Source organism: Calliphora vicina, chromosome 1 (genome assembly GCF_958450345.1).
Source record: "Calliphora vicina chromosome 1, idCalVici1.1, whole genome shotgun sequence".
In the NCBI taxonomy this organism is placed as follows: Eukaryota; Metazoa; Arthropoda; class Insecta; order Diptera; family Calliphoridae; genus Calliphora; species Calliphora vicina.
Genome location: NC_088780.1, coordinates 135,327,076 through 135,340,234, shown reverse-complemented (window position 1 = coordinate 135,340,234; position 13,159 = coordinate 135,327,076). Strand labels below are relative to the sequence as shown.

The window sequence follows — 13,159 nt, the reverse complement described above, 5'->3', positions numbered from 1 at the left end:
AAACATGTTTTTAATTATTGAAATCGGATTAAAATTGTAAAAGTTATTCAACTTTTAATTAACAATATTTTGATATAAACCGGATAAACTGGTTAACCAAAAATCAACATTTCAATTTAACCGGTTCGTAAAAAACCGACATTTCGAAGAAAAATCGGTTAACCGGTTTATAAACACTAATCTGGATTACTAAGTCATTAATATGGACAATATGGATATCTAATGATAGATATTTCAAGGTCCATTGCAACGATGTATATTAGGCTATAGTAGGTTGGACCTACAATGGGTTAAAATCGGGAAAAATATTTTTTTACCCGATTTTTTTTTCGTCAAAATATTTTTTTTGTCAAAATTTCTTTGTACAAAAAAAAAATTTGTGAAAAAGAAATTAAATAAAAATATTTTTAAGTATAATTTGGTGAAGGGTATATAAGATTCGGCACAGCCGAATATAGCCCTCTTACTTGTTTTTTTCTAGTCTTACCCTCAAAAATATTTTTTTTATACCCAAAACTCCCCAGTTATCAAAGTATGGTCGGCCAAGCATGACCATATAATACCCTCCACAAAGTAAATGAGCAAGACCATTTTTCTTTTAAAATTACAATAATTTATATTCGTGAGTGATTTTCGGAAGAGGGCCTTATATGAGAGCTACATATGACCACTTATGACTCTATATAAAAGTTATTTCTGTTATATTTTATGTGTATACCAACATTTTTAAGAGATTTATGGACGTTAAATTGATTTTCGGAATTACACTATGCAAAAAATTTCGGGTCATCGCCGCCAGTCTCAACAACTCCAATTGGAAATGAATGTTCACCATTAACTTGACAAAACTGCCAACTGAAAAAACTGTTTTGAAAAGTTAGCTCGAATTTAAATTTTATGGCATCTTGAAGTTGGACCATTTGTTTGCAAAAAATTAGTGAAAATTTAAAAACAAAACGTATAAATATATAATAATATTAAATAAACCATTTGCTCTGCGGCTCCTCAAATATGTTGATTATTTAAATTTTGCACAAAGGTGCCCCTTAGAAAATGACATGAACATTCATAATTGTCTATTAATAAATTGGTCGTAAACAAGTTTTGTATGAATCTAAATCTTTCCGCCAACTTTTTTGAGGATCGATGCATAATTCACCCAAACCCCCAAAAATCCCTATATTAGAAAAATATTTTATTTTTTATTTGATAGTGGGTATACAAGATCGGTACAGCCGATTGTAATACTTTTACTTGTTTTTATATAATTTTGGCACGCTGAATCACAAATGTGGCAAACATTTTAGAATCGTATATGCGGTTTTCGAAATATTTCCACTTTTATGTATTCACAGAAGGTCATGTTTTTTTACAGTTTTATTTCAGGAATGTGGAATTTAATTGAAATAGTTATAAACAGATTATGGTTTTAAAATCTACGGAAGTTTAGCAACTAGCTGAAAGCATTTTTCAGTTTAATATTTAAGGATGTTTGCAGGATTATGTAGTTAATTGCAAAATTCGAATTTTTATTGTCAGCAGTTTAACACAACTAATTTATTTAAGTTTCTTTGATTACCACATAAACTAAGGCCCTAATTTTGTAAATCACGTCACCAAAGTGATGTTTATGTGCAAAGCAAAAACAACAATTCACACATTTTAAAAATTTGTTTTTGTTTTGTGTACACAATTTTCAAATTATGAAAGGCAAATCAACGCTTGAATTTTTGTGCGTTTGTTTGGTTCACAATTTGTACATAAAACAAAAACAAATTTTTGAAATGTGTGAATTGTTGTTTTTGCTTTGCACATAAATATCAATTTGGTGACGTGATTTACAAAATTAGGGCCTAAATAATTTTACAATTATTATTTTGCAATAACTCACATTGGTATAGAAAAAAAATAGAGGAAAATAAATATGTAACTTCTGAACGGTAAGTTCGATTTGAATGAAATTTCACACTCACAAAGAGGAAGTGTTGTCGAGTTCAATTTTTTAACTTAAACCTCATGGGCTCACCATGGGCGCGACCAAGAGTCCTCAAAATAGGACACCTCGGGTATTTTCTTGAAGTAAAATGTTAAAAAATTGGTTTATTTAAGTGAAAATATCTCGAAAACTGCAGGAACGAGTTCAAGCTGTTTGCCATATTTGTGATCAGCGTACAGAAATTATATAAAAAAAGTTATTTTGTAAGAGGAGCCATTCTTAAAAATGTATATTCGTTAAAATTGTATTTTGGAAATTCCCCTAAAAATCTCCAACATTCAGTTTAAATCACCATCAAATCCACATGTCACCAAAGTCGAATTTGCATTCCCAATTGGGAAAATAAAAAATTCTCCATTAACATGACAACACTGACTTTATATTAGTTTAAAGAAAATCACTCTCTTTACTCTTCGGCTTTTCCATTTATGCTCTTTGAATAAAATTCATCATAATTCTTTTGATTTCATATTTATTTATTCCTTTATCACTTTCACTTTTATTTAGCTGATATGTATGTGTGTTATTTTCTTCTTTGTCTCTGTTTTTGATTTTTACAATGAAGTTATATTTTCTTTAGTTGCCACTAGCATTTTTCTATGCAATAATGTAGAAAAGTGCATAAAGTTATTTTTATTATTTTCGCTGGAAAAAAATTCCCAAGATTATATTTTTGCAAAAGCATTTCGTTATAGTCAGTCATACTAAGTGTACAGGCAAACAGCTAGTCAGTCAGTCAGTTAGTCACTCAGTCAGTCAGCCAACTTATAGGAAAAAAAAAACATCATCTGTTGTTGCATTGAAAAATAACTGCATATGCCTTGCAGTATTAAATGTAGCAATAGCTTACATTGCCTTTTAAACAACACAGCTTTGAGTCCACTGTAGATATTGTTTCGTTTTTACAAATTCAGCAATTTGCAGAAATCTTGAATTTATCTATCCTAGTTAACTAAGTGACTAATTATTTTTAAACAAGTGCTTGTCCTAAGCAAGGGGATGAATTGAGCGTTCATAGATTACAAACAGCCTGTCTGATAGCTGGCCCAAATAGTCAAGGAATGGAATATAGCGGACTTACTAGCTATCTAGCTGGTTACAGTGTGAGGTTAAAAAGTGAGTCAAGAAAAAACTATAAACATTATTCCATCCAAAACTTATCCATGGTCCAACTAATTACACTCTGCTACAAAATGACACTTTTGGCCGAAACTTGAAAAACCACCTAATGGGGGTTATAGGCCTAAGTGAGGATATACTAAAACTGTTTACAAAGATTTTGAAACACCCTCAAAATTATGAGTTATTTTGAAAAAAAACTATTTTAGGGTAGGTCGTAGTACTTAGTACCTCTAACTCACACATTTTTAGACCGATTTCAAACTTTTAAACAATTATATTACAATATTCCAAGAAATTGTTTAAGTTATTATAGAATGTTTAACATTTTTTTTTTCGCAATTTTTCAAATTCAACAATAGTTATTTTAATTTTTTTCTATGAAAACTAACTTTTATTGCACACTGTTTTAAAGACAACGAGATACTACTTATTAATATCGGTTTATATTTGCAAAAGTTATTAAACTTTTTCAAAAAAATTTACCTTTTAAATTCAAAATTTTACAAATATTTATTTTTGTTTTTTTTTTTATTCATATGCGCTGGGGGAGAAAATACTAAAAATGGTGTTAATTAAAAGTTGAATAACTTTTACAATTTTCATCCGATTTGAAAAATTAAAAACATGTTTTATTAAGAACTAAATTTCCTATATTTTTATAAACATTCATATCAAAATAATCAATGAAAAGCGACTAAAATCAAAAAAGTTCATAAATTTTGTTTTTCTTTTAGATATTCTTAAGAAAAACAATACTTATAACTTACAAATGTATAAAAAACTGCACGTAGTTTTAAAGCTTAATCAGTTCCAAACCCGTTAACTAATTTAATGTCGGACAAAAACTGACTGAGTTACAGATCGATAAGTTGACGAACATCACTGAAAACGGTTTTATCAGAATAACATCTGAATTTGAGGGTGTTTTTGAAATATTTTGACACAATTTGTAATGTACTCAGCAAGACCTATAACCCACGCTAGGTTGTTTTCCAAGTTTTTTTCCATCGTAGCACCGTGTTATTATTTTTAATCAAGTTAGCTGTTAAAAATATGTCAGATATCAGATCTTTTCTAAATCATTAATTTTCAATAATTATTTCGGTCAAAATGGTCACCGGAAAAAAGTACGTGAAAAAATATTAAAATATTTTAAAACAAGCAAGAGTGCTATATTCGGCTGTGCCGAATCTTATATACCCTTCACCAAATTGTACCTTAAAATTTTAAATATTTTTAGGTAAACAAAATTTAATTTTTTAATTTTTTGGAAAAAAAGTTTTTTCGATTGTTATTTTAAATTTTAAATTTTAAAAAAATTTTTTTTTTGTCTTTTAAATTTTTTTTTTCTTAAAAAAAAAATTCGAGTTAAAATTTTTTTTTCCGATTTTGACCCATTTTAGGTCCAACTTACTATGTTCTTATATACGTTGCAAATGTCTTTGAAATATCTATCATTAGATATCCATATTGTCTATATAATGCCTTAGTAATCCAGATATAGGTCAAAAATAGGTAAAAAATCGAGGTTGTCTTGGTTTTTTCCTCATATCTCAGCCATTTGTGGACCGATTTTGCTGATTTTAAATAGGAAAATTCTCGAAAGCATGTCTGACAGAATTATTGAAGATTTGGATCCCGAAGATATCTGGGGTCTTCAGAAAATTGATTTCAACAGACAGACAGACGGTCAGACAGACAGACGGACATGGCTTAATCGACTCCGATATCTATAAGGATCCAGAATATATATACTTTATAGGGTCGGAAATGAAAAATGTAGAAATTACAAACGGAATGACAAACTTATATATACCCTTCTCACGAAGGTGAAGGGTATAAAAAAATCCAATATGAACTTTCAAAAAAATAGCAAAATATCAGAAGGTAAATCGTCACAATGTTTCCAAAGCCATTAGACAGTACACAGAAAAAACTATTTCTTAAACCGTTTCAATTCAAATATATATCACATATTGAAATGGTTTCAATTATTTTATAATTGAATCAAGTATTCATGTGCTCAAAAACAAAATTTTCTGATATTTTCTATTGTATTTTGAGTTTTGAAGCACATTAATACTTGATTCAATTATAAAATAATTGAAACCAGTTCAATATGTGATATATATTTGAATTGAAATATAATTTTTTCTGTGTAGTATAAGTAAAACTTGAACATTGAAAGGAAATCTGGATAAATAAGAAAAGCAGCTCGTAGATTTAAATGCTCTGATGCTTTTGTAGGCATCAGAATGAAAATAATCTATAGTTAAAATTCAAATAACGCTATTTACTACAAAAGCTTTGCTAGTGAATTGGTGTTTAACTACTTGTAATTCTTATTCAGTTTCAAGAACTGCTGGGTAATCGAGTATTAATTTTTTGTCTATGCTTCTTATACATATTTGTACCTCCTAAAGTTTTGTTATTTAACTTCCTTGAGTAGATAGATGGTTTGTTTGGCTTAGTGCATGCATAAAGTATCTGTGTGTAAGTTTTTTGTTTTCGCCAGGGGAAGTTCCAGTGGTACTGGTGCTGAAGATGCTGGTGTGTGGCTGTTTGTTTGATGCTGGTAATGATGATGATGACGACAATGGTTGCAACAAAAGTTGAAACAGCAAAAGCGTAATATTGTAATTGAGAATCTTTTCTTTCATTGCGCCGTTGAAACCGTAGAAACTGCAATTACTGTGGTGAATTTATAAGTATTAGAACGCTACTTTAACAAAATTTTCTCATATTTACGCTGATGCTTAAGACTTTAAGTATAATTTGAATATGAGTATTTATTTGCCACTTACTTAAATGAAAATTAATTTCACCAAATTCTATAAAGTTTGTTAAAATTTATAAACGGCAAGAACAAAATGAAATTGAAAAGAAACGTTTTCTTAGAGTTAAATGTAGCAGATATTTAAACTGCATAGTAATATTTATATGTATCAAAAAATATGATACTTTAAATTTGTACTTCTTTGTTGTTATACCCTTCAAAAAGTACAATTTGGTGAAGGGTATATAAGATTCGGCACAGCCGAATATAGCTCTATTACATGTTTATATTATTTTTGTACTAGATAGCATAGATGAACTAAAGAAAAAACAAGTAAGAGTGTTATATTCGGCTGTGCCGAATCTTATATACCCTTCACCAAATTATACTTAAAAATTTTAAATATTTTTAGGTAAACAAAATTTAATTTTTTTTCCAGTTGTTTTTTTTCATTTTTTGTAAAAAAAAAATTTTCGATTGATATTTTAAATTTTTAAATTTTTCTTTTTTTGTAAATTTTTTTAAATTTTAAAATTTTTTTTTGTTGTTTTTTAAATTTTTTTTTTGTGAAAAAAAAAATCGGGTTAAAAAATTCCGATTTTGACCCATTGTAGGTCCATCTTACTATGGTCTTATATACGTCGTTGCAAATGTCTTTGAAATATCTATCATTAGATATCCATATTGTCTATATTAATGGCTTAGTAATCCAGATATAGGTCAAAAATCGAGGTTATCTTGGTTTTTTCCTCATATCCCAGCCATTTGTGGACCGATTTTGCTGATTTTAAATAGCAAAATTCTCGAAAGCATGTCTGACAGAATTATTGAAGATTTGGATCCCGAAGATATCTGGGGTCGTCAGAAAATTGATTTCAACAGACAGACGGACAGACAGACAGACATACAGACGGACATGGCTTAATCGACTCCGCTATCTATAAGGATCCAGAATATAGATATATACTTTAGAGGGTCGGAAATGAAAAATGTAGAAATTACAAACGGAATGACAAACTTATATATACCCTTCTCACGAAGGTGAAGGGTATAAAAATCAAATTAAAAAAATTTCGAGAAATTTTTCACTTTTACGGCTACCTATACGGTATTAAGAATCATTCCTATGAAGTTCGTATGTTGTTTAAAGTTGTTTAACACTCTAACCGACAAGGCTGGCTTTAGGCGGTTATGTTAAATGTATGTAATGCTGCTTTTTGGTTATTTTTCCCGTTATAACGGTAAATATGTGTAAAGAGACAAACAATTTACTTATTGTGATAAAAAAAAACGTGCACGTGTCTTTTGTTTGTTTTTATTCCAATGTATTTATATTTTTTTTTTCAAACAATAACCTGGTATATTATTTTACCTCGAAATAAAATTGGGCGATTAGAGTATTTTTGAGATCTTTGGTACACTTTTTTAATGAATTGTTTCCTTGAATATTGAAGGGTTTGCTACCTATGGACCTGAACAGGGGAACAGATGTAAAAAAACAAAGAATTTTTTAAAGTTTTTTGTGATTTTGATCTTGAAGATGAAGTTTTTTTGATTTTATTTGTTCACAATTTTATTTTTTCTTTATAACAAGTGCTACAACTTTGCCTCAAAGAATAAATCAAAATTCCGAAAGGTTTTTGATTTATTCTTTGATATGAGCCTGAGAAAATTATCACTTTTTTGCAAAAAATACACCGAGTCCCCAAATCTTTGGGGGCCATAAAAAAGTGCTTGACTTTGGGCTAAACTGGGAGATACGGGTCATTTTGTTTTCTATTTTATCACGTAGTGGTGTCCGTATATGGTTATATTTCCATGAATTACAAAATTCTAGTTCGATGTTGTAACAAGTACAAAGGAGATAAAATAACTAGAGTTTATTTATCTAGTTTTGGTAAGTCTCAGATTAATAATTAATCATTAATTGGATCAATATGTAGATTGCAAAAGAATTAGATTTTTTTTAAATAAAGAGGTCTTTATATAGCTATCGCATGCGATATATAGTAATCCAAATATTAATCAAGTTAATCAGTGAAAACGCGGCATTAGTTGGAGATGTGATAAATGTCATTAGTATTTTGTGCGCTTTAGATCCTTGTAAAATACGATAATACTTCCTAAACAGATTCGTATTAATCACATACTTAATGTAGGTCACAGATAGAAATATTCAAACACATAATAGGTTTTAGGCTTCTTTTTTTATCCATCTTGTAATTGTCTTGAACAGGTTTCGAAAAATTCAAATAAAAGTTGAAATAGATAGAATTTTGAAAAACAGTATAAAGGTTTATAACGAATTAATTTAAATAACTCTATGTCAAAATTTAAAAAAAAACTTTAAAAGTTAGAATATTTTCTAACAAGCTAAAAAAACTAAAGTTTAATTTTAGTTGGGAACAGCGACATCATATTTCTCCTCAATACAAACGCTCCCCCCTAATGTATAGTTATTTTTATAGTCCATTAAAAATCAAATACTATTTCCAATCACGTTCAATTTAAAAACTCTTAAGAGTAATATAATAAACATTTTGCGTATACAGAAACTATATAACAATTTATTTAGTTTATAAATAATACAAAACAATTTGTTTTGTACATTTTAAATAAATATTTGTTTTGTTGCAACTAAAAGTAATATTCATGTTGCATGAATTGGCAAAACTGTTTAAACTCTTACACAATTCAATTCACAATTCCCTATAAATGCAAGTGAAAATTAAAACTTCAATGGATGGATTTTTTTTCAAATTTTGTCACCGTTGTTTTTTTTTTATTGTGCATAATAAAAAATACTTAACAAATTAATACAAATAATTAAAAAATATGTATATCTTTAACATACACACACGCTTATTAGAGATTTACTGGCCCTCAAATAATTTTGTTAACAAGTGAAGGCAAGCAAAAAAAAATGAGTAGAGTAGAGTTAAGGGGCGTAGAAATCCCTAAGTAGACGTGCGCAAACTTAAATTAATAACAAATTAGAAGTTTTGTTTCTTTTACATTAGATGAGAGTAGATTTACAGATAGTCAGATAGAGAGGTAGATAGTTTTGTAGAGTAAGATTTTGAGGACAATGAGATAGTTTTAGTTTAGATAGTTTGAGAGTGAGAGAGAGTGAGTATGAAGGAATCATGGCTTATATACAACAGTTGAGTATTATGATGAGAGAAAAAAATAACCACAGATCGTTATTTAAGTTACAGTTTAGCACAAGGACAGTTTTCCAAGATCTTCTATATATTCCGTTGTTACCAGTAGTTAAGGGAATATTGAAGTCTTTGTTTGTTTGTTTGTTTGGTTTCTCTTCTTTTAAGTAGAGAAGTTTTCTGGTTTTTGTTGTTGTTGTTGATAATATTATGGAAGTCACAGCGTTAGAGTTGTTCTTTAAGAATTTTTATCGGTTGTTGGTATGTTTGTTTGTTTGGATTTTTGGCAGTTGTTTAAGTCTCGTGTTAGAGGTCAAAATGTCAAAATAATTATGTGTTTGTGTTAATAAAATTGCAAGGACTAGCCAGTAGTGTGAGTAGTTGCGTTAAAAAACACAAGTCATAGGTCAAAAGAGCGTTTTTGCCAAAGCCAGTTGTGGGAGACTTAATAAGGTCCAGATTTGCCAGGAGGTCCGTAGTTGGAGGAAGGACCGCCACCACCACCACCGCCGCCGCCGGAACCACCACCCAAATCGTAACCACCGCTGCCGCCGCCGCTACCACCGCCAATGCCGCCGCCAATGCCGCCGCCAATACCACCGCCAATACCGCCTCCAATGCCGCCACCAATACCACCTCCGGAACCACCACCAGCACCGCCATCGAAGCCACCAGCACCACCACCGCCGCCGCCGCCATCCTTTTGGGTCTTGTACTTGATGAAGTAAACTTCGGGTTTGGAGGGTTGAGTGGGAGCTGGAGTGGGAATAACAATGTCTTGTTGATCCTCGGGTTTCTTGACCAACACATAGACCAATGTCTTTTCTTCGTTTTGAGGTTGAACAGGGATGACTGGAGCCTGGTAGGAAGGAGGAGATGGAGCCTTAATAAAGATGATTTTGTAGTGTTTCTGGGATTGACCAATGGGTATGTTGGGACGAGGACGAGATTCCTCGGGCTCTGGTGGTGGTACATGGACATAAATGTGTTTCTGCACCAAAGTAGTGCCACCACCACCGCCGCCGCCTCCGCCGCCAAATCCTCCAATAGAGCCACCGCCGCCGAATCCACCACCGGATCCTAAGAGAACACAGAAAAAATGAGAGGATATCAATAAATTTGTTTCTTAGAGCATAGCATCGAAGCTTTTGAAACTTGAAACTTACCACCACCGAAACCGCCTCCTCCAGAGCCGCCGCCGCCGAAGCCACCACCGCCAAATCCACCACCACCGCCTCCGGAGCCGCCACCGAAACCGCCGCCTCCGAAGCCACCACCACCACCGGAGCTGCCTCCTCCGAAGCCACCGCCTCCGGAGCCACCACCACCGAAACCGCCACCTCCGAAGCCACCACCGCCACCGGAGCTGCCACCACCGAAGCCACCGCCACCGGAGCCGCCACTGCCTCCTGGTCTATTATAGGCATAGCCAGCTTCTGGCCTAGCGGCCGCCAAAGCCAAGCATGACATTAAAATGAAAGCTTTCATGATTCACAGAAAGAAAACAAACTTTACGAACTCTTTTAAGAACACGACTCTTTAAGATCGTTTAACGCGTTTAACGAGTATTTTAAATCCTTGCACTCAAACACAAACACACAGCTATTATGGTAATCCTTTTTGTATCTGTGTGTTGAACGACAAATGTGGTTGATTTTTTTTTTTTTAGTTGTATAAGCAAAATAGTAGGGGTTGGAAAAGATGGAAAGTTCTGATTCGTTGCGACTTTATGTTGCGACGATGATTGTTGTTTATTAAACTAAATCAAATGGTTTACTGACAATCTACAGTTAGCGACTCATCCATTTATACCAAAATTGACGAAATTCACTTATTTTTGCCAAAAAGCACTTCATGCAATCCATGCATACTAAAAACAACAACAATAACTGTTGGCTGGCTGCTGTTGCTGCTGCTATTGTTGTTGCTGTTGTCTTTGACTTCTGTGGCTGGGAGAAGGTTCACATGACACACAACACCAACTTACCAAAAGATGAACCAACCAAACAACCGAACAAACCAAACAAATCGGATGGATAGATGGTCGGGCGGGCGTACAGAGGGACGAACGGAGGGACCAACAGACAAACAAACAAACAAAAGCAATATTTGGTTAGTTCAGCTCTATATGAGTATTTGAGTTGAGTGTAAGTTGTATCTTCTTCGCCGTTGTCTCATTGTTGTTCACTAACAACATCAGCCATATTATCAAGCAACCAAAAAAAGGTGTTTGCTTGTAGTTGTGTCATATTTAGGCTTAAAAGTTTTTACTTTTCAACAACATCCACTGCACTGTGTATATTTGAGGTTTCATTTCATTTTCATCTTGAGCTCTTTGGAGAAGATTTTTCTGTTTGCAATTTTTGCATGTTTGTTTGTAATAGAAATAGAAAAGCTAAATACAAAATACTACAAAATAAATAAAATATAATACAATGAAATGAAATGAAATTGTAGCTAAGACTCAAAATGTTGCGTAGTATAGGCTTAAACACAAAATCATATACCTACATACAATTGAAACATCCATATAATACATATGAATGTATGTATGTATGTACATTTGCAGTTAGCAAAGGCTTAAAACCTAAGCGTAATTTTTGTTGCAAAGCATTAATACAAACAACAACTGGGGTTATACCATTTTGTTGTGGCCAGACTTTCAACAGTGTGCGAATACCGATTTTCTTCTGTTATGATCGCCAAAATTACCAAAACATAGGTATTACTAGATATGAACCTCTTATAAGGCATAATTATTATGTATTTGTGTAATAATAAAAAGGGGCTAACAATCACTTTTATTACTTTTCAAAAATCATTAAACATTTAATTGAGAAAGTATTTAGTCATGCAATCTACAGTAAAGGATAATTGCAATTTGAAGAATGTAGTTATCTCAGTTGGGAGGAAAAAAACAAGCATTGGACCTTATTATTTTATAAATTTGTTCAAAACTTGGTACACAAGTTCTTAATGGACATACAAAATATAAAGTCCCTCGAAAACTTTAAACTCGGTTTGGTTTGTTTGAAAGATATCCTTTGTCCAAGGACGATTTTCTAGAATTCATTAGCTTTAATATGAGATCAAAAATTATAAATCTGACAGTTCCCAAGTTATTAACAGTTTAATTTTAGGTATTCTGCAAGCATCTATTAAAAATATGAAGTTTGAACTTTCTGGAGAACTTGAAATTTTGTACAACCATAGAAAATATGCATACCAAATATTCTGAAGAATTCAGAAGAATAAAGGTTCATAATTTTTTTTTTTTAAAGAAATTTTTCGTTTTTATTTTTTTACGATAGCAGCGTATGAGTGATATGAATCAATTACAACAAGTATACTCAAGTACATTGCTGTAAAAATGTCTGTCCCTTATATGCGATTTGAAATTAGCAAAAAAATATTATAAAATTTCATACATATCTCAAATTTTACATCGTCAACAAAAATGCTAAATGAGATTTAGAGATGCAAAATTCAACCCTAGTACATATTAGGGGTTGACACGGTAGTCAGATTGCCAGAAACATGCTCAGAAAATGGTTAACACAACCATGAGAACATAAGTTGAACCATATGTTTGTTAACCATTTATTGAACATTTTCTGTCAAACTTTGTAAGAATATGACAACCGTGTATTAGAGACCTTAGTGTGGGGACCGATTTGAAATTGCCAGATATCGAGAAAATTTAGTTTTTGGTCTAAAAATATGCTGGACATTGCATGATAATGAAGTGGAATTGCCTAGAGCTAAAAAAATTTAATTAATGAATACTTACTAAAACATTTTTACGGATAATATTTTTGCGGAACATTTTAACACCTTTTAATGGTGTTTTTTGCTCTTTTTTAACAGAAGGATTTTTGATAAATATCGAACTCGCATCCCACTAAGCGACCAAATAGGTCCTCAAGGAAAATATCTAAGCTTTATTTTAAGAAACAAAAAAGGGCCCATTTTGGAAAAAAATTCAAAAAAGTTTTTGATTTCGGAAAAAAATATTAAAATTTTTTTTATTTTTTTTAAAATATTTTTTTTCGAAAGATTGAAGAAATAGCTATGTAAACTATTTGGGACACATTTTGCTAAGAA

At 31.6% G+C, this 13,159-nt stretch overlaps 2 protein-coding genes across 2 annotated transcripts in view; both read right to left on the bottom strand.

The window, feature by feature from the left end:
• Window positions 1–13,159, bottom strand: part of RYa-R (RYamide receptor) — a 297,762-nt gene that overhangs the window by 77,608 nt on the left and 206,995 nt on the right. The gene's annotated exons all lie outside the window — the stretch shown is intronic.
• TwdlT (TweedleT) lies at window positions 8,643–10,819 on the bottom strand. The gene is made up of 2 exons (XM_065515924.1): window positions 10,222–10,819; window positions 8,643–10,135 (listed from the first exon to the last, which is right to left on the bottom strand). The coding sequence occupies exons 1-2, from the start codon at window positions 10,541–10,543 to the stop codon at window positions 9,501–9,503; spliced, it is 957 nt and encodes a 318-aa protein (XP_065371996.1). The 5' UTR covers window positions 10,544–10,819; the 3' UTR covers window positions 8,643–9,500.

Bases quoted from the DNA above. Each gene is read 5' to 3' on its own strand.
- TwdlT (XM_065515924.1), bottom strand. From the start codon at position 10,543: ATGAAAGCTTTCATTTTAATGTCATGCTTGGCTTTGGCGGCCGCTAGG. The intron at 10,136-10,221 runs GTAAGTTTCAAG...GTGTTCTCTTAG, and splicing joins AGGAGGCGGTTTCGGTGGTG to GATCCGGTGGTGGATTCGGC.